General features: G+C 38.1%; 3 protein-coding genes across 4 annotated transcripts; all 3 read left to right on the top strand.

Moving 5' to 3' along the window:
- The first annotated feature begins 1,113 nt into the window (after nucleotides 1-1,113).
- LOC133722591 (probable starch synthase 4, chloroplastic/amyloplastic) lies at nucleotides 1,114-7,578 on the top strand. Of its 2 annotated transcripts, XM_062149472.1 has the most exons (19): nucleotides 1,114-1,325; nucleotides 1,414-1,459; nucleotides 1,560-1,614; nucleotides 1,702-1,836; nucleotides 2,349-2,553; nucleotides 2,779-2,913; nucleotides 3,150-3,254; nucleotides 3,406-3,504; nucleotides 3,846-3,975; nucleotides 4,258-4,308; nucleotides 4,390-4,500; nucleotides 4,982-5,091; nucleotides 5,192-5,360; nucleotides 5,877-5,957; nucleotides 6,200-6,268; nucleotides 6,557-6,670; nucleotides 6,753-6,814; nucleotides 6,919-7,015; nucleotides 7,115-7,578. In XM_062149472.1, the coding sequence occupies exons 1-19, from the start codon at nucleotides 1,192-1,194 to the stop codon at nucleotides 7,232-7,234; spliced, it is 2,028 nt and encodes a 675-aa protein (XP_062005456.1). In that variant the 5' UTR covers nucleotides 1,114-1,191; the 3' UTR covers nucleotides 7,235-7,578. The 2 variants fall into 2 exon arrangements, with proteins under 2 accessions (XP_062005456.1, XP_062005462.1); XM_062149478.1 differs by lacking the exon at nucleotides 2,779-2,913.
- A 596-nt stretch (nucleotides 7,579-8,174) lies between these two features.
- LOC133722611 (probable sphingolipid transporter spinster homolog 2) lies at nucleotides 8,175-14,546 on the top strand. Its single transcript, XM_062149487.1, has 16 exons — nucleotides 8,175-8,430; nucleotides 8,536-8,667; nucleotides 8,935-9,036; nucleotides 9,123-9,227; nucleotides 9,340-9,415; nucleotides 9,593-9,667; nucleotides 10,641-10,743; nucleotides 10,837-10,899; nucleotides 11,248-11,305; nucleotides 11,919-12,016; nucleotides 12,281-12,357; nucleotides 12,722-12,835; nucleotides 12,923-13,042; nucleotides 13,345-13,473; nucleotides 13,900-13,978; nucleotides 14,061-14,546. Exons 1-16 carry the CDS (start codon nucleotides 8,291-8,293, stop codon nucleotides 14,174-14,176), a joined length of 1,587 nt encoding a protein of 528 aa, XP_062005471.1. The 5' UTR covers nucleotides 8,175-8,290; the 3' UTR covers nucleotides 14,177-14,546.
- A 4,995-nt stretch (nucleotides 14,547-19,541) lies between these two features.
- Nucleotides 19,542-22,199, top strand: LOC133722619 (2-alkenal reductase (NADP(+)-dependent)-like). Its single transcript, XM_062149493.1, has 5 exons — nucleotides 19,542-19,879; nucleotides 20,789-20,966; nucleotides 21,078-21,244; nucleotides 21,391-21,473; nucleotides 21,590-22,199. Exons 1-5 carry the CDS (start codon nucleotides 19,637-19,639, stop codon nucleotides 21,969-21,971), a joined length of 1,053 nt encoding a protein of 350 aa, XP_062005477.1. The 5' UTR covers nucleotides 19,542-19,636; the 3' UTR covers nucleotides 21,972-22,199.
- The last annotated feature ends 503 nt before the right edge of the window (nucleotides 22,200-22,702 follow it).

Genomic DNA, 22,702 nt, shown 5'->3' with positions numbered 1-22,702 from the left:
GTTCTTCCACTGCTTTCTGTCTCCGGTTCATCTTCGCCCACTGCACATCACTGTCTTCATGAATCGTGATCCCTACTGGTTTCTCCTACCTATCAATTTCTACCATTGTCGCAACCATTGATTTCTTTGTTTGGTGTGAATATGACGGGTTTTGAAAAATCCCTGGGTGGTTCTGCTTCCATAGTATTTGACTTTCCCAAAACATTATAGAAATCCATATAAGATTGCATGTTAGCTTCCTCATCCATGTCAATTCATTATATGTATAATGTGTATATCTTGATGGATTCCCAATGTAATTTGGAACTGCAGACACATGATCTCCACCTTAAAGGCTTTGGCTTTTCACAAGTATATCTTTAGATCCATCAGGCTCTTCATCGCAATCATCTTTACTCTAGGTCAAACCTAACTGCTGATCATTCTTCCTCTTCAAGATTGATTTCAGGTTGATAGTATCTTCAGATGTGATGAATTCATCAAGATATTAGGGTTTGCATTGTGAACATTTGCTGGGTTTGTATTATATTGCTGGGTATATATAAGGGTAAAGTAGGAACTATTGGATATTTTTTTTAAGTGCTGGGTGCACTTAGATATTTGTTGGGTTCAAATAGAACCACCCTTAATTAATTATATTTTATTAACAAAACATCTTCAGTTTCTTTTTAATTTATTTAAAAAAAAAATTGGTGTAAGAAGACAATTTTACCCTTAAAATCAAATCATGTGCGTAGCACGTGCTTCATTTTAACGGTTCCGTGATGGAAAATGGACGGAGGTACGACATTGATTGGAAAAAATGAGTCTAGGTATCACATTGATAACTTTATAAGTTCGGGTATCATTTTAAAAGTCCCCTAAGTGTCCAGACACCGTTGGTGAATTTTTCTCTTTTCAAGCTAATCTTCTTTGAAAAAGAGTTTAAAACAAAAAAAAACCCACTATCCCCATTTAGCCCCTCACTGCTTGAAAATTTAGATGAAAAGATCAGATAAAAAAAAAAAAAAAAAAAAAAAAAAGGGTACAGTTCTGATCCAATCATAAAAAATTTAAAAAAAATAGAAAAAAGTGTACAGTACTGAGTAGCAGTGAGTATTAATATCTTTTTCAATTTCCAAAGGAAATGAAGTGACACAGTAACCGAAAAAGTTCCGGCTTTGTCGTAAAGTGACACCTCAACCTTGAAGAATGAAGGCGGCGTTGATCAGCACCGCCATTCCTTGGCAGCCTCCGCCGCACCATAAGCCTCTCAAACCCCTTTGTTGCTCCAAGGTTAACGGAGCCTCCTCGTCGCCGTCGCCGTCATCCTCCTCACGAATCAAGTGAGCTTTTCTGCAATTGAATTTTGGATTTCTAGCTTCATTTTTCTCATTGCTCGACGTCTTTGATCTGCTGTTGCTTCAATTTCAGGTTGCAAGTTAGCGAAAATGCTGAGCTCCCTCAGCCTCGGATTCAGGTACTGAGATTGGACTAGTAACTGAAGCTAATGCCTTGGGAGGTAAAACGCAGCGTTTTACTGTTACTGACGGTTTTTGTTGTTTTGGTGCGAATTCAAGTCTGGGGAAGCGAAGGAGACTGACGTTTGGCGACTCTTCAGAGAAGCTCAGAAGAGTGAGTTGTTGATCCAATTCCTGAAATTCGTGCTTTTAGTTTAGTTTGCATTCATTCTGATTCGATTTTCGGGTTTTGGATATGTAGATATTCTGCATTTGAACCAGCATCGGCTTAAGGCCGTCGAGGATCTGAACAAAACAAACAGTGAGAAGCAGCTGCTGATTGATAAGATTGAGCAGTTGGAGCGGGAAAAGCAGGCTTCTGTTGGAAAGCCTCAAGGTACTTTTTCCCTGTGGCTTAATTACTGAATAGGATTACTTGTATATTCGAACCTTCGGATGTTTTTATTCCGATTCACTGTGATATTTCAGTATCATTAGAACGTGCGGTTTATTGTACATTATGATGTTTCATCGTGCATGTTTTGTAGAGGCAAGAAAACCAAATTTAGCAAACTGCAAAGGTCAATTTACATTTCCTACTACTAGTGTGATGGAATAGTAAATTTGGAGCGTATTGAAATTGTTAGCAAACTACAAAGGTCAATTTATTGAAATTAGAATTACAAGGGGGCAAGAGGAACTGTGGCACTGACCTGAAACTATTGGGGACCAAACGTGTATTTCAGGCTCCTTACTAAGTGTACAAGTTATGATGGTACTCTCTATATATTCATTTGAGTAAAAAATGTCTTAGGGCATTGTTCTGTGATCATATCTTTGGAAACGGAAAAAATCATTAGATGAGGGTCAGAGATTAATAGTGTCCTTCTATTGTGTCCTGTAAACCAGATAGGCTCTCAAGTTGTTGGGAAGTACTCCTTCGGATAGACTCAATGGTCCTCTCTAGAATGATTGCTGCCGGGGAGGCATCTGATTTGAGAAGGCTGGTCATGGATCACAAAATGAGTCTAGCTGAAGTTTTTGATGGCACCTTGCAGAAGACAGATGCCGAGCTTCTAGCTGAACTGAGACACTTCTTTGCAAGAAGCAGAAGGTAAAAGTGTTCTTGGGTAAAATATGGACTTACTGAAGCATGTTATGTTTTGTTTCATGTTTTTAATTTCACTTCATGAATGGGGTTTTCTGCATAAGTGGGAATTCTCAATTGTGTATCTCTTGAGACATCCATGTCTTTTTCCTTATTCATTTTGCCACCCTTTTATCTTTCCGAAGAATGATATTGTCAATTTCATCTTATAAAAAAAAAAAATATATTCAGGAATGGCTTTCACATTGTGCACATATGTACGGAAATGGCACCACTGGTCTCTGTTGGATCTTTGGCATCATATGTGACTGGCTTGTCTCGTGCACTACAGAGGAAGGGGCATTTGGTGGAGGTGATACTTCCAAAGTAAATTTTGACCTCCTTTCTCATTTCATCTGTGCTCAGATTGGGACATCTAGTTCTCATTTTATATCACTAGAGAAGAGAAGAGTAACATTTCTTTAATGGAGACTGTTGTTGTTATTCTCTTGCAGGACTGTGTGACTGATGTATCAGTTGTCATGTTACCCATATATAGTATCTATTAAGTTATTATCCTTACAGTGCAAATTGATTTACTAGTTGAATTTACCTTGTACTAGGTATTCAAGCCTGGACCTAGATGAAATTCAAGGGCTACAAGAGATTGAGGCAGAGTCCTTTTCATATTTCAATGGTCAACTTCATGGAAACAGAATTTGGACTGGGTAAGTTTCTGTTGCTTAGCTCCAACGAACCCAATTGTGAACTGCTAATACCTCTTTCATTGGGTAAGGACTAACGAGTAAGGACCCATGCCATTATGGTTCTATTGTTGAGAAACTTGAATTTTTCTCACTTTAACTACTCATTGTACAGTGTTGTCTATGGCATTGGAGTTACCTTAATTCAACCTCTAGAGTATTCAGAGTTTTTCAATCGTGAAAAGGTGTATGGCTACTCAGATGACTTTGAAAGGTCAGTGGAATCTATTTTTGATCATATCCTTAACCAATGGGGTTAACTTAAGGTTCTCCTTAATGTCATGCATGTCTAACCAAAAAAAAAAAAAAATTTAAATTTGAAGTTAAAAAATTCAAATGTAAGACAAACTCATAATAAAATTCCAATTTGAATATCAAATTCTAATGTATGACAAAATTATCTGTGGATTTTTAGTTTTTTACTTCTCAACCACTGAAGAGTTCTTCCCTGGCTCTTTTTGTACAAGAATCTCTGGGACCTTTAATTCTAATACGGTTTTCTAACTTTCCTTTACAATTTATTCTATGATGATTAATCTGATTTGATGCATTCAGGTTTACCTATTTCTCTCGTGCTTCATTAGATTATATTGTAAAGTGTGGAAAGCAACCTGATGTGATACATATCCACAACTGGGAGACTGCTATTATTGGGCCACTTTTCTGGGATATTTTTGCTAACCAGGTACAACTGATAATCGCATTTCTTCAGGATATTTTGTTCTCAGTATTTCCTTTGGATATAGATATGAATGCCAAAGTAGTTCGTTAAATATCGCTCCGAGAACTGATGACACAAAGATGCTCTGGTTTTGCTTCACATGGGAGATGGGACTATCAATTTGTTTTAACACATCTTTTACCTAATTTTGTTTCTCGACCACTTCCGGATTTGAAAATTTATTTTTTAGCTTTTGCCACAGAGAGAAATTATTTCCAGCATGTAATTGCTTTTCTTCAAATGTAGGGACTTGAAGGTACGAGAATCTTATTGACATGCCATGACCTGAATTCACAGGCAAGTAGCTCTATATACTCCTTTCTGTCTTTACATATTCTCTTGGGTCTAATTGATAATGGTCCTCTTGTACTTCTATAGTGCCTTGAGCATCCAGATAAACTAGCGTTATGCGGACTTGATCCTTCTTCACTTCACCGTCCTGATCGCTTGCAAGATAATACTAAGTCACATTTGGTTAATATTTTGAAGGTAAATATGATACCCGACTATCTCTCTTCTCTACATAATTATGGTATCATAACCGATGCCTTCTCAGTATGGTTCTAGCTCATGAGATATGTATTGGCCCTTTATATGACCTTCTTTCAACATGTATAGAATACACTTAAATATGTATGAGTTTATTCTAGTAAGGAACATAAGTTGAATACAGTCAGCTTTTCAAACATGGAAATTATGCATAGACAACGAGTCAGCATGCAGGTATCTAATTCGTACAACATTGTATCTTATTTGTTCTGTCAAGTTTTTTTTTCGGTTCCACTAGGTTTCTTTAGGGGGGAGGTAACTCTTGGGTTTTGCGCATGGAGTACTGCCATGATGTCTTGGTTTCCCCTCCTTGCTCATTTTTATTTAGAACTGTTTCCCATGCTGCAAATTCCCTTTTTATTGGAAGTTCTAGTTTCCTTGTATGCCCAGAATACCTTAAGGGTTCATTTAATTTTTGCAGGGTGGAGTTGTTTACTCCAATAATGTTGTCATAATGTCCTCCATACTATCAAAAGGCAGGGTTATACATACTCTGAGTCATGGGTTGGACCCTACCTTAAACATTCACAAGTAGGTCCATCAAACTCATGCAGGTTTTTGCAGTTTTTATTTTATTTTAAGTTTCTTATAGTGAATGCATAGCTCACCCTTTGTTTCCATTTTCTTTCAGGAACAAGTTGGTTGTTTCTCCTTGTGGATTTGACAATTCCACCTGGGATCCATCCAAGGACAGCTTTCTTCCCCAAAATTTCAATGTCGAAGATATGGAAGGGAAAGCAGTTTGCAAAGCTGCATTGCAGCAGCACCTTGGGTTATCAGAGCATGCTTCTACCATTCTTGTATGTGTGCACCTCAAGTTATCTGAGCTAGTTTCTTGGTAAACTGGCACTTAATTTGTTAAACCCTAGGAATTCATAAAGTAACCAAGTTGCTCTGTGGATGAAAAGTAATGATCTTGGGATTATTGAAACCTTAATATATGCATTTGAAAGCCATGTCCAGTAGTACTAGATATTTTGTAAATACATTCCTCTGGGAAGGACAACTTATTTGAGATCTTGGAAGACATTAAATTTTCTGGCATCATATAGGATTCTTATCCACTTTAATGTCTTTCTATATGTCAACTAGTGAACCTTAATCATCTTTGACTAGGTAATTTAGGGTCTGGGACTGCTTTTTCAGGGAATTCATAAATGATCAACTTTGTTTCATATATACAGAGCCGTTCTAGAGAGGACCTCCTTAAATTTAAATTATATATATATATATTACTCGATAAAAAATGTGCAGTTTTATTCAGGATCCTGATTTTTACTGGAAGAATGACCAAATTATGAATAATATTTTATTAGATTGGATGCATTGTGTCTGAAGATGTTGATCTGGAGAACATGAGGGCAGTAATCATGAAAGCTAGCAAGAGCGATGTACAGGTGCGACTTTTCTCCATATTTTTCTTTTCTTTTCTATAAGGGCATGCATTGCTTATTATCTGGGAACACGTAGATGTAGCGAGAGTAATTTCAGAATGAATAAAAATTGTTGTCAATGTGCTTGATAGCGAGGGATGAAGCTACTTCATTTTATAAATATTTCTTTATAGTATCTGGTCATTATTTTTGTTGTTCTTCTATTTTACTTCTCATGGATCTGATTGCTTAGTGTTTTCATACAGTTCATCATCATGGGTACTAGCAAATTATCAAGTATACACAAGCTTGGATCATTGCAGGAACCACTGAAGGTATATATGACAAGCTCTTGTTCATTCCATTACTGGATTCTACTGTATGGACAACTGGATGTCACATTTGTGGGACTGGCAAAGCATTACAGAGTATTGCCATTGTCATTAGATCTTTCTTGTTTTGGGACAATTTTCAACAACTTTTAAACTAATTGTCTAATATATTTAATGAGTTGTAGGGCATTTCTTTGATGTCAAAATATAAGTATCTTTTATGATTAGCCTCTCACTGTTCACTTAATATTCAACTTACTATATATATTGTGTGTGTGTATTTGGCTGCAGGATGAACAAGTGAAATTCGTAAATGAGTGTGATGCAGCAATAACACATTTGGTTTTTGCCGGATCTGATATTATCTTGTGCCAATCTTTTCATGACCCTGTTCTCCAAGTTCCAGTTAGCTCTCTCTCTGTCTCTTTCTTAGCTTTATATCATCACTTATTTGATGTCCATACTCATTTTTATCCAAATTATGTAGTTAAAGGCTTTAAAGTACGGAGCTGCTCCAATTGCATTAAACTCCTCCCATGACAACTTCAGGTATTCTTTTTCAGAATGAGAACTTGGAGTCAAATTGTATTATTTGTACCATTTTCTCTTAAAGGACGATCATATATGTCTCCATTGGCAATATCTTGTAACAGGAACTTTGCAGAACATGACTATGAGACTACTAATTTCTCACGTTTCATCAGCTCTACCTTTGGAAATATGTCCATAAGCGAAGTGCTGGATGGGATGGTATGTATTGCTTTAAATATTCATGGTTGCTTCACTACTTATTAGAAAGTTATTATTTAAGGTGCTAAAACATTTGAAACTTTTTTTCTCTATTTGAAGAAAAACCACCCCTCGAAGTGGAAGAGAAAAATACTGGACGCCATGGAAATGGACTTCTCATGGGATGCTGAGTGCTGTGACGTCCACTGTTCTGCTTACACTGCTATAAAGAAATCATGAAGCTTCTGTAACCCTACATCAACCCCTCACATTCGACGACCAATTTTGGGAGAGCAAAGTTGTATACAGTAATTGTATGTAAGAATTTCTTGTAGATATGTGTATGTTTTGTGCTTTCATAGTGCACTATGTAGGTTGTAAATAGCTAGCTCGGGTCTAGAGATGACTACTTATTAGGTTTCTAAATAAAATAGGGATCTGCAGGTGAAGAAAAGAAGTTTGTATTCTCTATCTAGTAACTTATAAGAACTACTACATGGCCTAACCATACCCAGGATCCAATGTTTTTTTGTATATGTACTTAAAGTTGATTCTAGAAATAAGTTGAGAAAGACCTTTCTTGATCTAAAGTTTAAAGAGATTAGTTATATATCTATTCACAATTATAGCTTCGACAATTATGGATTGATTTTTTTAAAACTCAAAATACATTTTAAAACCAGTTTGGTCACTTGGTGTAATGATATATCTGTAGACATCTTTGTGCAACTGTGCTCCTTATCTGCTCACCAATATAACCAGTTAGGTTTCATTTTTGGTTGGATGGTAGGTTGTCATTGCTTGCTGTGAAATTTAAATGTTGGTATGAATTTCATGTAATTGTTATACGCCTGACTACATGAATAGTGCTCGTTTTCATGTAATTCTTACTTTCGTCTCTCATCACTCCAATTGTGATTAACGAATCTTTACATTACAATTTTAAAATTGAAACCATTTAGGTTTACTTCATAGTTGGAGTGACACGTAAGAAATATAGAACTTTAGAAAATTCTCGTGTTTGTTTTTATTTCTTTATAGAAAATATGTGTCATATCATCTTCATCATAGTTGTCTCTTGCTAGCCTTAATTAATGGTGAAAATGACTTCCACCCACTTCCATTTATTTTGGGTTTTTCCCCCAAGTAAAAAAAAAAAAGGATAAAAAGCAAGACAGTAAAACCATAAATCCAAGAAATCCCATTTTGTGAAGAGAGGGGGAGGGAGGTTGCTTGCGTAAGGAACAAAGAACCCCTCTCCCCAATGATACATTGTTCTTTCATCTTCTTCTGCTTATGATCATGGCACAAGTACAACCACCACAATCACCGTCAAAATTCGCCCAATTCCCCAATCCTAATTCCCTTCCACCGATGACAAAGAACCCCAAGGCAGCAATCTCAGCTCCAAAGCCTTCCTGGTTCTCCCCCGAAAGGTATATCTCCTCAGTTTAATTAATTTCAATTGAAATTTCTAGGGTTCTGATGTTAATTATGTACCTTTTATCGTCAAGTGATTGAAAGTTTTAAACTTTTGCTAGGTTGCTGTTAATCCTGTGTCTGGTTAACTTGATAAATTATATTGATCGAGGAGCAATAGCCAGCAATGGGGTCAATGGGAGTATTGGGATTTGCGATGAGAGTGGAATTTGCCATGCCGGTACCGGAATTCAGTAAGAATTTTTATGATTACTTGTCTTACAAGGAAATGTAATGATAAATTGTCATACAAGTTTGAGGCATTAGGCCGAAATTATGCTTTGCCTGAGTTATTCTCACAGATGACTTTTATCTAAGCTGTTATGTTGGTGTAGGGAAGGTTTTACCTCTTGCTACATGTTAAGAGGATTATTATGATGTCAGAGGATTCACATTAAGTGGATTCATGATTTCTTGTATTTATTGGCTGTATTTGGCTTACGATGGCGTGTTTCTTACAGGGGGGATTTTAAATTGAACAACTTTCAAGATGGTGTTCTATCATCTGCATTCATGGTTGGGCTTCTCGTGGCCTCACCCATCTTTGCATCCTTGGCAAAGAGGTGAGCAGTAGTGTAACTGGATGAGTTGTGAATTTATTCGAGATGTGATGTAGCCGATTTGATTTATAAGTTCATGTGCACTACAGCCACAATCCTTTTAGGCTGATTGGAGTTGGTTTATCTATTTGGACATTTGCCACAGCTGGGTGTGGCAGTTCATTTAATTTCTGGTCCATTGCAATATGTCGCATGTAAGTGTGACTATCCTTAATACTATGTTTTTCTTTTAGTTATCTTTGTATTACATCATGAGTATCTCTCTGTACTAGATACGGAGTTATAACTGGGTTTTTGCCATTGTAGGCTGGTTGGAGTTGGTGAGGCATCTTTCATAAGTCTTGCAGCTCCTTTCATTGATGACCATGCCCCTGCAGATCAGGTTTGACTCCTCTCCCTACATCTTTATCCCTTTGTATTGGTCTTCATAATTAGAAATGGGGATTATGGCTTAGAACTAAAAGGTAAAAAAAAATTAAAAAGAAAAAATGATATACTTTCTAATATGCTTTTCATGATGCTCATAATTTTGCTGAGTATTTGCTCATTGTGGGTCCAGAAATCAGCATGGCTGGCAATGTTTTACATGTGTATACCAACTGGAGTCGCTATAGGCTATGTTTACGGCGGATTTGTAAGTTTTTAGATGTGGCAAGCTATCTTCCTATCTTTTTAATATATATGGATCTTTGTTGTTTGAATTTGGAATGCCCTTTCCTTTATGTTTTGAGTCGGTGTTGGAGCTTGTTAATGGGGAGGCTAATCAATATAATTTTAGATATGGGTGCAATTTGCAAGCAGATCTTGGAATGCAGAATGTATGTTTGTCAGTTTTCTTCCTAAGAGAAATTCATTTGCCTTTACAGCGTCTTTCATGGATTTCTGACAATGTTCCACACTCGAGTATTCTTTGATTAAAAGCTCTTGTTTCCCATCAGCTGGTAAAACTTTGTTGGATATTCATGACATCGACGATACAATCAGTTTCATATTTTAGGTTCTGTAATGATGGGCTAGTTGTACACACATCCAGAGACTAGTTTCTCATTTTTTTTTTTCTTTCTCTACCCCCCAATCGACAGAACCAATGGACCCGACAAATAGCTTAATTTTGTTCCTTCTTTGAACCAAAAAAAAAAATTATTTCCTTCTTGCTCTCTGAAGGTTCCCCTCCACCGTGAAATTTGCATTTCTCCCCGTATTTTAGAGGTTCTATCCTTTACAGAGGTAATGGGAAATTTTTAGTACCACCTAATGGCAACTAATTTTCATTGTAAAGAGTCATCTATCATATAAACTATTATATCTTCTGTATTTTCTCCTAGCTCCTGCATGTTCTGAATTACTCTTAAATTCTTTATATATCAAACCTACTTTTATATTTAACTTGAGAAATTATCAGATCTTTTAGCTGTGTGTTTATTAGTGCTTTTACAAATTTTAGAGTAATCATTATTAGGAAGCTAATATATAAGCATCTTTTGGTGTGTTTTAGTCTTCATCAAGTATGATAATTTTATTTCTTCATGGCTATTGATTTATTGTCCCAATTTTTCACTGTAGTAGATATGTATCATAGTAACATTATGCTTTAACTCACTTCCTAGGTGGGAGAGAGCATCAATTGGCGTTGTGCATTCTGGGGAGAGGCCCTTCTAATGCTTCCCTTTGCTGTCTTGGGTTTTGCGGTGAAACCATTGCAGCTGAAAGGTGCCTCTTTTCTTGTCCTGCATCATCTTTAATAACTAATTTAGTTTTTATGATCCCTCAGAGTTTTAACCTTTGAATAAACTTGTCCTTTAGGTTTACCTCCTACTGAATCGACAGAGCTTTTGGAATCTATTGAAACTAGTCCTTTAATAGAAGGTATTGCAGGTTATTATTGTTTGGCAATGCTGGTTTACGTTTTCACATGGAAATATAGTACCGTATTATCTAGTTCATTACTGGGGAGAATATTACTGTTCTGCGGTTTTGTTTACTAGAATACTAGGTAGCAGTTAGGCTGAGTCTTACCTATATGGCTGTTTAGTATTCAAACCCTTTCTAAACCTGTAACTGGGAAACATCCATGCTAATCCAGAAAGATAACAGCCTATCCGGACTCTTCATATTCTTAATATTTCTGTGTCCCTCATTAAATTTTGATACAGAAAGTGTGTGAGCAAACATAAATACATTCTTTCTTGGATTCTGATTAGCTTCAATCTGCAGAATCAGAGATCCCAAATATAAATGGTTGTGTGACAGTTGACTGCGATGAGACTTCTTGGTAAGTACTAAATACTAATTACATCCATCCTTTTCATGCCCTTTTCCCATTATTGTTTATATGCACTGTCTATCCTTGTTTTGAGAAAAGTAGTATTAACAAAGGTGAAAAACAGAGAAAGACACATATAATTTAATGGAGAAGGAAGGAATCAAATGTAAAATAAAACAAGAAGGAAGTTTACAAATTAAGAGGAGCATAAAAAAGAAACACCAAGAAATGGAACCAAAAATCTTTTAACAAGGTACTGTTCTGTTCTGTAGGAGAGTTTGACGACCAAGCCACCTGGCTCCTTAATATCTCTCTTGCAAGTATAAACCTTGATTAGTTCTGTCACTTGATTTTACACCAAAACAAGTATTTTTAGTGTTGACCCACCACGGAGTCCATCACAAATTTTTCTATACTTCCAAGTCACGAGGGAAAAATAACAAAAGGTTTTGCCATTACTTGCAAGTCAAAACCTTTTCCATTTCACATCTAGAAACATAATTCTCATAATTTCAGATTGAGAGACAGATGTTTCAATTAAGAGATTGGACAGGTGCAGACACATTTAACATCCTTGTGATCATTCTCATTGGTCTGTTATTGTTCCCATTGTGTATTGCAGCTCATGCCCTGCAACCAAATTTTTGGACCAAGTTTCAAGCTTCTCTAAGGATTTGAAAGTACTTTTGCTTGATAAAGTTTACATTGTTAATGTATTAGGTATTTCCTTCAACTCTATTTATCTTCTCAAATTTTAATGTTTATTGTCTGATTTTAAGTATATGATGCATCAATTCAAAGATCCTCACATCTTGATCATCTGTGCTTATATGATATGTCTGTTTACTGATATCCGAATTCTTTTTTATGATGCAATACAGCAATGTGGTAGTTTTCAGTCTTATTGCCTTACTAATTGGAAGCTACTTGGTTATTCGTTATTTTATTAATAATTTTTTTGTTCCAAAATATGATTACTGGCAGGTTATGTGTCATACAACTTTGTCATTGGAACCTACTCATACTGGGGGCCAAAGGCTGGTTATAACATTTACCATATGGTATAGCTCTTGGCAAAACTTTTCCTTAACAATGTCTCCCTGCCTTCCTTTGGTTACATTTTAGCTTTTGTCCGTTGTCATTTGTTACTTGTTAAAAGGAAACTGATTTTTTCTTTTTACCTTCAGTTGTACATATTGGTAAATTCATGAAGTTTTTACATTTCTTGTTAATGGCTATGAGGCGTGTATTGCAAGAGAAGAAAAAGGGAGATGGAGAATAGGGTCAAATATATGATCAGCCCCTTCAATTGGCAATTATTTACTGTTCATATGATAGGATGGTAGACTACAATGATAAATCTAGCCTAACACAGACACCAACAACAATACTGACAAATCTTTAATTTGTTGGAACTTTTGACAGAGTAATCCAGATCTGATGTTCGGAGGTATTACTATTCTCTGTGGAATTCTAGGAACTTTAACTGGAGGGCTCGTCCTTGATGCAGTGGGTGCCACAATTCACAATGCTTTTAAGGTAAGTTCTGCTTGTTTCCAGGATTATAACATCAAAGTTTCTTGTTTTGTAATGCTTTTAAGTGAGTTCCCACCGCTGCTTTTACAGCTTCTTGCTGGAGCGACAATGCTAGGTGCAATATTTTGCTTCAGTGCGTTTTGTGCAAAGAGCCTGCACATCTTTGTAGTTTTTTTCTCACTGGGGGAGCTACTTCTGTTTTCAACACAGGTAACCTACAATGTGTATTAGTCTACTTTAGAAAATGGGGAGTGAACTTGCTGTTGATGAGTACGATATTGTAGAGTGAAATATTTTTATATATATTACTTGTGAGCATATGCATAACTAGAAAAGCATACAAGCAGCAGGCTGGCTAACCTGCACATTCATACGTTGTTCGTCGGTGATTTCTGATCACTAATATATAATTAGCAAATTGATTAACCTCTTTGTGTATTTTTCTGCTTTATTATGAAATCTGTTCATTAAATGGATTAATTTTTTTCCTGATAATTACTTTTCTTTGGCAGGCTCCAGTAAATTATGTGTCTCTGCACTGCGTCAAACCAGGGCTAAGGCCATTGTCTATGGCTATCTCAACTCTTTCAATCCACATATTTGGTGATGTTCCTTCCTCGCCTCTTGTCGGAATCGTTCAGGTGTGATTTCAAAGTCCTCTGAATTCAGATTGAAGGAATTGGAGAATAGTGCTGTTATTCGGTTGATATGATAATGTGTTCTGTTACTGCTGGTATTTGGAAAAGCAGCTTCTGATATTATGCTGGCAGGAACAGAATGAAGTTGATTATCAGTATAATTTCTGAATTTAAATACATGAAATGCATATTGTTAGTGTCTATTAAGTGTGTTGTCTGATAACACGGTTCCTACCCAACTAGAAACCTCCTAAATAACATGACTACATAACTCCATCATCTTTGTCTGTTGTGTGTTATCATCATTCTTTTAGTGTGAGTTGTTAGATATTGCACCTGTTAAGCCGTGGAGTAATTTTCCAAAGACGCTCATCTTAAGCAATATTAGCCTCGTCTCTGATGGAATCGTTTTGACCTTTTCATATACAGGATTATGTTCACAACTGGAGGGAAACGACTCTAATCTTTACCTCTGTCTACTTTGTTGCATCAGGAATATGGTTCATAGGTTAGTGAAGCAGTGTCTGCTATAAATAAGTTGGTTCAAACTGGGTATCAGAGTATAATGAAGCTTGTGTTATTTTTCGTAGGGATCTTCCTTAATAGTGTGGACAAGTTTGAGGAAGATGATGAAGAAGAAGTCTCTACATTAGTTCAAGCCAACAAAGAACCATTGCTTGAAGAGCACCACTTAAGGAAGGACTAGTGTTGCGTTAGTCTATGCCTTCAGTTTGTTTGCTTCATCTCTAAGGTAAGGCAGATTTAATAACTTGTTTGCATGTTTGTTTTAAGCTGGAAGTTCTTAGGTTACAGTTGTAGAATTGTCAGTTGGTTCCGTGGAAAAAAAAAAAAAAGGAAAAAAAAGATGTAAATTACATTTCCAGCTTATTTCAGTCAAACAGACATGCAAGCAAATTATGAAATTTCAGCATCTGCGAGCTCAAAATCATTACGTTGTTAATGTTAGGGATGTGATTTCAACTAGTGATGTATATATTTGTTCCCAGAATGTCTAATGGAAAAGTTAGGCTCTCTCTCTATGTTTCAATTTATTTTTTAAATTTAATTTTTAGCTACCCAACTCTTGATCAACAGCTCTTTCCCTAGAATCTAAGGGGATGTGAATCTGATGAAAAGGATAGATATATTACATATGATTTCTCATGGATTGCAACAAAGTTGCATTGCACTTTTATTGGCAAACTAAGAGGTAGATGAAACCCGAATCCGGAAATGAATCTAGTTATTGTACCTGTAGACCAACTGCATTTTTTTTTTTCCGTCAGTTCTCTGTTTTTTATCCAATTCTTAGGTCTAAATACACCAAAATCTCACAAGCTCTCAGTCCTTTGAAATACATGAAGATTGGTAAAAATATTTTACAAACCATTCGCATTAAGTGTGAATAGGATTAGACTTTTCTGGATCTGCCCAAAGATGGAACTAGAATTGAAAAACCGTGTGGGCTGCAAATTGAAGTTAATTTTTTGTGAAAACTGCTACTAAATTTAAACCAAAGCTCTTTAGTTTAGAGCCATTTTCTTAATTGATGACTATAAGTTGGATAAAAATTAGAACTGGGAAATGGGGACAGAGTCATAGAGACTAATTAAAATAAGAGAGAAGATTTTTGACTTTATAGAGGGCGACTACCTATATAAAACCTGTACTTAAAATACTTTTTCCACAATAACATAGTATAATACGTGGTTGCGAAACAGTAGCAAAACCTTTGAAACCAGGTTACCGCCTAGTTTCTAGGGTTTCTGTATACGCCACACACGACGGAGAGGGAGAAGACTTTCAGTCTTCTTGCGACCATGAATATCCTGATCTGGAACTGCCAAGGAATAGTGAATCGAAGGACTCGCCATGCTCTCAAACTTCTCTTCCAGAAGCACCAAGCGCATGTTGCCTTTCTTAGTGAAACCCATTGCACCAAAAAAACAGCACCAATCTCTCCCTAAGGCTGTCGGGCTACCAAACATTGCTCATTTTGATCGGGTTGAGCGATCTGGTGGTCTGGCTCTTCTATGGGACGATTCTGTATCTGTTTCGGTACGAACGGTTAACTACTTTTTCATTGATGCTGATATGAAGGGGCCGTCTGATGTGCAGTGGCGCTTCACAGGCTTTTACGGACATCCGGAAACCGGTCAGCGTCATTTATCTGGGGATCTCCTCCGTTCTTTGGCCAGACGTTCGTTGGAGAAGTGGGTGGTGGTAGGTGATTTTAATGAGATCCTAGGGTTATGGGAGAAATCTGGAGGAAGGATTCGGAGTCTTCAACAAATAGATGCCTTTCGTCATGCCCTTCTGGACTGCAATCTCGCAGATTTAGGGGCAACAGGGGGACTCTTTACTTGGAGTGACGCACACACAAAGGAACGTCTTGATAGGGGTGTGTCTACACCTGCATGGCTGTCAGAGTTTGGATTCTCTAGAGTTATTAATCTGCATCCAAGCAGATCAGATCATGTGCCTTTATTGTTAGAAGTTCGAAAGGATCAACCGGTGCATTTTCGTGGCAGACGAAGGTTCCGGTTTGAAGAGATGTGGTGCTCTCATCAGTCTTTTTCACAGACGGTGGAGGAAGCTTCGGCGATACCACAAGATGGTAGTCCGATGGTGCAGTTATGCCGGAGAATTAAAGACACGGGGATCACTCTTTTAGCTTGGGATCGAACTACTTTCAAGGGGCGAAGGGAAGAGTTAGAAGCTGTTCGTAGGCAGCTAGATGTGCTTCTTCAGAAACCATTTGATCCTGCTGATCAAACTGAAAAGCTTCGGTTGTCCCAAAGGCTGAATGAACTGATAACTATGGATGAAACATTCTGGAGGCAAAGATCTCGGGCCATTTGGCTCAGGGAAGGGGATAGAAATTCTAAATTCTTTCACCGGCGAGCTTCCAATCGCAAACAGAAAAACAAAATCAAAGGTTTGTTCGATGAGCATGGGGTATGGCAGGAAACTCCGGGAGAAGTTGAAGCGGTAGTGTTGAGGTACTTTCAACAAACCTTTGACAGGAAAGAACCGGACCTGGAAGCTCAGGACCTAGTTCTACAAACTCTGACCCCTAGAGTTACGGATAGTATGAATCAGACCTTGTTGGCGCCATATAGTGTTGATGAAGTGAAGCTTGCCCTCTTTCAGATGCATCCATCTAAGGCACCTGGCCCGGACGGTATGTCACCCTTCTTTTTTCAAAAATATTGGGAATTGGTGGGAATGGAAGTTAGTAGAGCAGTTATCTCTTTCTTGACTACTAAAGAGATGCCTCATGATTTAAATTTTACTCATGTGGTGCTTATCCCAAAGGTAAAGGAAGTTCAGCATATGTCTCAGTTGCAACCAATAGCCCTATGCAATGTCATTTATAAGATAGCCTCAAAAGTTTTAGCCAACCGACTCAAATCTTTCCTCCCGGATATTATCTCCCCACAGCAGAGTGCATTTGTACCGGACAGATTGATTTCAGATAATACTCTAGTTGCGTCAGAACTAGCTCATTATATGCATAAGTTGCGTAAAGGACAGGAAGGCTTTATGGCTCTTAAATTGGATATCAGCAAGGCCTGCGATCGATTGGAATGGGATTTCTTAAAGAAGATCATGATCAAAATGGGGTTTGATGTGCAATGGGTGGAGCTGATCATGTTTTGTCTATCTACTGTTAGGTACTCTTTCCTGATTAATGGAGTTCCTAAGGGTTTTGTTACACCACATCGTGGATTAAGACAGGGTGACCCAATTTCACCGTATCTTTTTCTACTTTGTGCTGAAGGCCTTTATGCTCTTATTTCTCATTCCGTAGCTACTGGACAATGGCAAGGGCTACGTGTGTGTGATGGTGCTCCTTCTGTTAGTCATCTCTTGTTTGCAGATGATAGTATGCTATACTCTAATGCTTCTCCGTAGGATTGTTCTTTGATTCGTAATATTTTGAACATTTATGAAAGGGCATCAGGGCAGCAGATCAACCTACAGAAAAGTAATGTGGTTTTCAGTGGTAGTGTTCTCCCCCACATGAGACAAACTATGGCAACTACTCTTAGTGTTCAGTTGGTAGAGAAACATGAGAAATACTTAGGGGTACCTACACTTGTGGGACGCTCTAAGCATGGCACCTTTGCCTATATCAAAGACAACCTGTCTAAGAAACTTACCGGTTGGCGTTCTAAATTGCTTAGTGCGGCTGGGCGTGAGATTCTAATAAAGGTAATTGCTCAGGCAATGCCTCTTTACACTATGAATTGTTATCTGCTTCCTCAAAGTTTAATTCAGGAACTTCATCAATTGTGCGCCCAATTTTGGTGGGGCAGTTCTGATGAAAAGAGAGGTATGCACTGGCGTGCTTGGGATGAACTCTGTAAACCTAAAGCCTGTGGAGGTATGGGCTTTCGACATTTATTTGCTTTCAACCTAGCCATGCTAGCAAAGCAGGGATGGAGATTAATTCAAAATCCACTCTCGCTAACTTCTAAACTGTTGAAAGCAATTTATTTCCCTCATTGTAATTTTTGGGAAGCTGAGTTGGGGTCGTCTCCCTCATTTGCTTGGCGTAGCATACTTCATGGTCAGGATATCTTGAGGGCTGGTATTCGACGACATATTGGGGATGGCAGGTCCACTAGTATTTGGACTGATCCTTGGTTACTGAATGAGAATTTGCAGCCTTTCTATACTCCGAGGTTTCAGCTAGTTTCTGATCTCTTATCGTCTCCCGGTACGTGGAACTTTTCTCTTCTTACTGAGTTGTTTCCTCCACATATTGTTCAGAAAATTATAGCTCTACCTCTTAGTGCTCGAGTTCATAATGATCGTTGGATTTGGAGTGGTGACAAGAAATGTGTCTTCACCGTTAAATCAGCATATCATGTGGCAAGGAGCAGAGTCTTGGAGGAGCTACCAGGGCCATCAAATCCTAGTGCCATGCTTTGGAAGCAACTCTGGCAAGCTCCTGTCCCTGGCAAAGTTAAGATCTGTGTATGGAGAGCGGCCTCAAATACTCTTCCCACGAGAAGTAGGCTCAGTGAACGCGGTATTGATTTAGATACCCAATGCCCTTTCTGTGATGAAGAGATTGAATCCCCCCTTCATGCCCTTCGTGATTGCAGCCATGCAGAGTCGTTTCTTCAATTAGCTCATATTCAATCTTCAACTCAGGCAACAAGTATCATTGATTGGTTAGTCTATTCTTTTTCCCAATCTTCCACTACTTTTGCTACGCTTTTGATGATTATTTGGGCTATATGGAGGAATCGGAATGCAAAAGTGTGGGATGGGGATGTTAAACCTGCCTCTGAAGTGGTACCCATTACTCTAGGTTGGTGGGAGGAATATAAGGTAGCTCATGCTTCAACAATGGTACCAAGGCCGGTACGGCACGAGCTGTGGAAGAAGCCTCATGTGGGCTTGGTGAAACTTAATGTTGACGCTGCTTTTGATAGTGTTACAGGTTGTACTGGGGTGGGTGGGATCTTTCGAGATTTCAGTGGCTCTTGTCTAGGAGGATTCAGGCACTCTGTCTTGGTCTCAAACTCAGCTAGGCATGGGGAGCTCCTTGCTTTATTGTATGGGGTCGAGCTGGCAGTTGCCCACCATTTTGTTCCCCTAATGGTGGAAACAGATTGCCAAGATTTGGTCACTGCAATTGGGAGCTCTAGCTTAAACTGGTCTGAGCTGGGTTTCTTGGTGCATGATCTTGAGGAGTTGTTGAGGGCTTCTTGTTATGCCCAGGTTCGTTATGTTCACCGTAGTGCAAACAGGGTTGCTCACACCCTCGCTCAAGAGGCCAAACATGGTTCTTTTTCTTTGAATTTCTTCACTGTATCTCCTCCAAGTGTGGAGGACCTTATAATCTCTGAATGTAATAACATTTGATGTCAATGAAGTTAATTCATTCCCCTCAAAAAAAAAAAAAAAAAACTTTTTCCACAAAATTTATCGAGGTGGGTTGCAGCTCAACCCATCCCCTCTCTAGTTTCGTGCCTCACTTGTCTATGATACCAGGACGAGCTTTCTTGAGCAAAAAGTCAAGTGCAGATACACGTGTCCTACCCTTAAACCTCAAAATTACACAGTTAGAAACAAATGAAACTTAATTGATAAGCCTAATTGTATTCTAAGTGTGCTAAGGAACAGAGACAGATTATCCAGTTCAGCAATGGCGAGTGGTGAGGGGGAAGTGATGAGGAACAAGCAGGTGATATTCAGGGACTATGTGACTGGCAATCCCAAAGAGTCGGACATGTACGTGACAGACAGTAGTACCATTAAGCTCAAGGTTCCACAGGGCTCAGTCGCGGTGCTAGTCAAGAACCTTTACTTGGCGTGTGACCCTTATTTGAGGATTCGAATGGGGCGAATTGAAGGTTCTAGTGTCTTCACTTCCTTCACCCCTGGCTCTGTAAGCTCTGAGACTCTCACTCTGTCTTGGATTTCTTGAGTCTTTTCGATCTGCTTAGTTCTTAGGAGTATATATATAAATGAAATTGGGTGCTTGATAGATTTCATGCAAACATGTTTTCTGCTGCATGGTTGCTATATTCATCAGTCTGTAACTATTTTAACTCAGTGCTCACTTTGAGTACTTTATTTCATTTTGTTCTTAGAGAGGTTTTGGTTCTTGTCCCCATTTTTCTTCTTGTGATTTTTTCTTTTTCTTTTAATAATAAAATAAAATAGAGGGACGGGCGGTGGGTTCCCGGTTGCGATGGCCCCATTTCTTTCGAGATTGTGGGTGGGTGTCAGTCACCCCAAATCGGCTGTCGCAGAGGAACTAATATCGCATAATCCTCTATTTAATTTAAAAAATAAAAAAAAAGTTTGGGTTCGTCTTCCCCTGTTTCAAGCTTCTTTTTCTTTGTATGGATTTTGGTGATAGACCGTAGTCTCTGTGAAGAATCAACACGACTGGTGTAAAAATAGATAATGACTAAAGAGAACTAAACATAAGATGAAGAATTGAAGAGGGAAAGAAATCTGAAGGATGGTCTGACAGGGAGGGTTTTGTTGGAAGCCCAAGTCTTGTCTACCCCTTATTATGTTCACATATGTTGTCCTAAACTTATCCACTTTGGGATAATTATACTTTGTGTGACGTTCTATCCCAAAAGGCAATACACTCAGTTACTTGACTGATACAATTCCTAAGAGTGTTTCTTCATCGAGCACATTTGCCCTGATTAAAAAGAGTTAGATAAACCTATTAGTCTATAACAAAGAGAAAAGAAAGAAAACGATTAATGTAGATGTAAAGTTGGATACTGAAGCTTAAACGTACACACAGCAATTACTGATGCATTAATTCCTGCAGCCATTGAGTGGATTTGGAGTGGCTAAAGTCTTGGATTCCGGGCATCCGGAGTTTAAGGAAGGTGACTTGGTTTGGGGAACAACCGGATGGGAAGAGTATAGTCTCATCACAGAACCAGAACAACTCTTCAAGATCCACCACACTGACGTGCCCCTTTCCTACTATACTGGACTTCTTGGTATATATATATGTTAATATATATACTGTTCATTTCAGGAATCATGAGAGATGACCGTGTCTTTCACTGTGAATTGAATGACTCTTCTCCTTCTTTTCCTTTTCCAATTAGGTGTGCCGGGTATGACTGCCTTTGTCGGTTTCCATGAAGTGTGCTCGCCTAAAAGAGGAGATTCTGTGTTCGTTTCTGCAGCAGCTGGTGCTGTTGGTCAGCTTGTTGGGCAATTTGCAAAGTTGATGGGGTGCTATGTTGTTGGAAGTGTCGGAAGCAAAGAGAAGGTGAGCTACAATATTAACTATTGTGTTCATATGCATATATAGAGGTTTGTTACTTTGTAAAATCATTGTCAAAAGAAGTTTTGCATTTGTGTTTGTTTTGCAAGCTGAAGTCTGTTGAAGTGCGTTCATTGTTTCGCTTTCTATAGGTCGATCTACTAAAGAACAAGCTAGGGTTTGATGAGGCTTTCAATTATAAGGAAGAGCAAGACCTTGATGCTGCTTTGAAAAGGTCAGTGGATTTCCCCACACTCCAAAGCAACGTAGTTTTGGACATACGCCGAAATATCATAACAACACGCAAAATGAATTTATAAAATATACCATGGTTCGATTCTGACCCTGCAGGTACTTCCCAAAAGGCATTGATATTTACTTCGAGAATGTTGGTGGTAAAATGCTGGATGCAGTCCTTCTCAACATGAGACCTCATGGCCATATTGCCGTGTGTGGAATGATCTCACATTACAATCTCAATCAACCACAAGGCTTTAGCAATCTCATCTCTCTCATCTACAATCGGATTCGTATGGAAGGCTTCGTTGTTTTCGATTACTTCCATCTCTATCCCAAGTACTTGGACATGGTGTTGCCTTACATCAGAGAAGGAAAAATAGTGTATCTGGAAGATATAGTTGAAGGCCTCGAGAGTGGTCCGGCTGCTCTTGTAGGGCTCTTTAGTGGTCGTAATGTCGGAAAACAAGTAGTTTTGGTTGCTCCAGCTGAATGAGTTTGCTATATCTTCTTTCAGGGAGCTTCTTGCATATTCTCATGTATGCCTTTGCAGCCGGACTGAGCCATAGTTGGCGGCTAGGTGTGTGGTTAAGTTCAAAGTTGTGTTCAATATAGGATTTCTTGAGTGAATTTCTAAATGTGCTTCATTGTTACAAAATAATAATAAAAAATTATGATATTGTTTAGGTAATGACTATTGTGACGCTTAGAAGAGTGGTCATCATGTGTATTTCTTATTGAAATAATACTGGATTAGCTATGTTTAATGAGCATTTGCTTGAGGTTGACTTGCTTGTTTTAATCCGATAATATCGAACCGATTTACAATCTTACCTCTTTCATAGCAAAATGAGATCTTCATAACATAATCGCTTTCTCATCAGACACAAAGGAAACCCTAACCCTATCAAACGCAAAGATTGAGGTACCAAACTACAGTAATTTGAAAGAAAGAAGCTAATAATCCAAGATTTGGATACTGTTCTTGTTGGTATTCACATTTAGTTCCAAAAAGGAACCTGTGTATATACTATATAGAACAAAAACAGACAATGAAGGAGCTTCTTAGCAGAACCAGCTGCACTTGTTCCTGACATATTAGGGTTGAGGACATCAATTTTAAATTTAATTGATTCCTCCACTGTACCTAATAAGTACTAATTAAAAACTAATCATACAGTACTGAAACTCCAGCAATAAATAGAAAACGAAAAAGAATCAAATCTC

Source organism: Rosa rugosa, chromosome 1, assembly GCF_958449725.1.
Source record: "Rosa rugosa chromosome 1, drRosRugo1.1, whole genome shotgun sequence".
Taxonomy (NCBI): Eukaryota; Viridiplantae; Streptophyta; class Magnoliopsida; order Rosales; family Rosaceae; genus Rosa; species Rosa rugosa.
This window is presented reverse-complemented; position numbering and strand designations above follow the sequence as displayed.

What these genes read in the sequence shown, in the direction of transcription:
- LOC133722591 (XM_062149472.1), top strand. Translation starts at nt 1,192, where the DNA reads ATGAAGGCGGCGTTGATCAGCACCGCCATTCCTTGGCAGCCTCCGCCG. An exon ending in TACTCAGATGACTTTGAAAG is followed by an intron (nt 3,505 to 3,845) that starts GTCAGTGGAATC and finishes TGATGCATTCAG; the next exon opens with GTTTACCTATTTCTCTCGTG. An exon ending in ATTTGGTTAATATTTTGAAG is followed by an intron (nt 4,501 to 4,981) that starts GTAAATATGATA and finishes TAATTTTTGCAG; the next exon opens with GGTGGAGTTGTTTACTCCAA.
- LOC133722611 (XM_062149487.1), top strand. Translation starts at nt 8,291, where the DNA reads ATGATCATGGCACAAGTACAACCACCACAATCACCGTCAAAATTCGCC. An exon ending in GAAACCATTGCAGCTGAAAG is followed by an intron (nt 10,744 to 10,836) that starts GTGCCTCTTTTC and finishes CTTGTCCTTTAG; the next exon opens with GTTTACCTCCTACTGAATCG. An exon ending in GTTATAACATTTACCATATG is followed by an intron (nt 12,358 to 12,721) that starts GTATAGCTCTTG and finishes AACTTTTGACAG; the next exon opens with AGTAATCCAGATCTGATGTT.
- LOC133722619 (XM_062149493.1), top strand. Translation starts at nt 19,637, where the DNA reads ATGGCGAGTGGTGAGGGGGAAGTGATGAGGAACAAGCAGGTGATATTC. An exon ending in CTTCCTTCACCCCTGGCTCT is followed by an intron (nt 19,880 to 20,788) that starts GTAAGCTCTGAG and finishes TAATTCCTGCAG; the next exon opens with CCATTGAGTGGATTTGGAGT. An exon ending in GTGTCGGAAGCAAAGAGAAG is followed by an intron (nt 21,245 to 21,390) that starts GTGAGCTACAAT and finishes CGCTTTCTATAG; the next exon opens with GTCGATCTACTAAAGAACAA.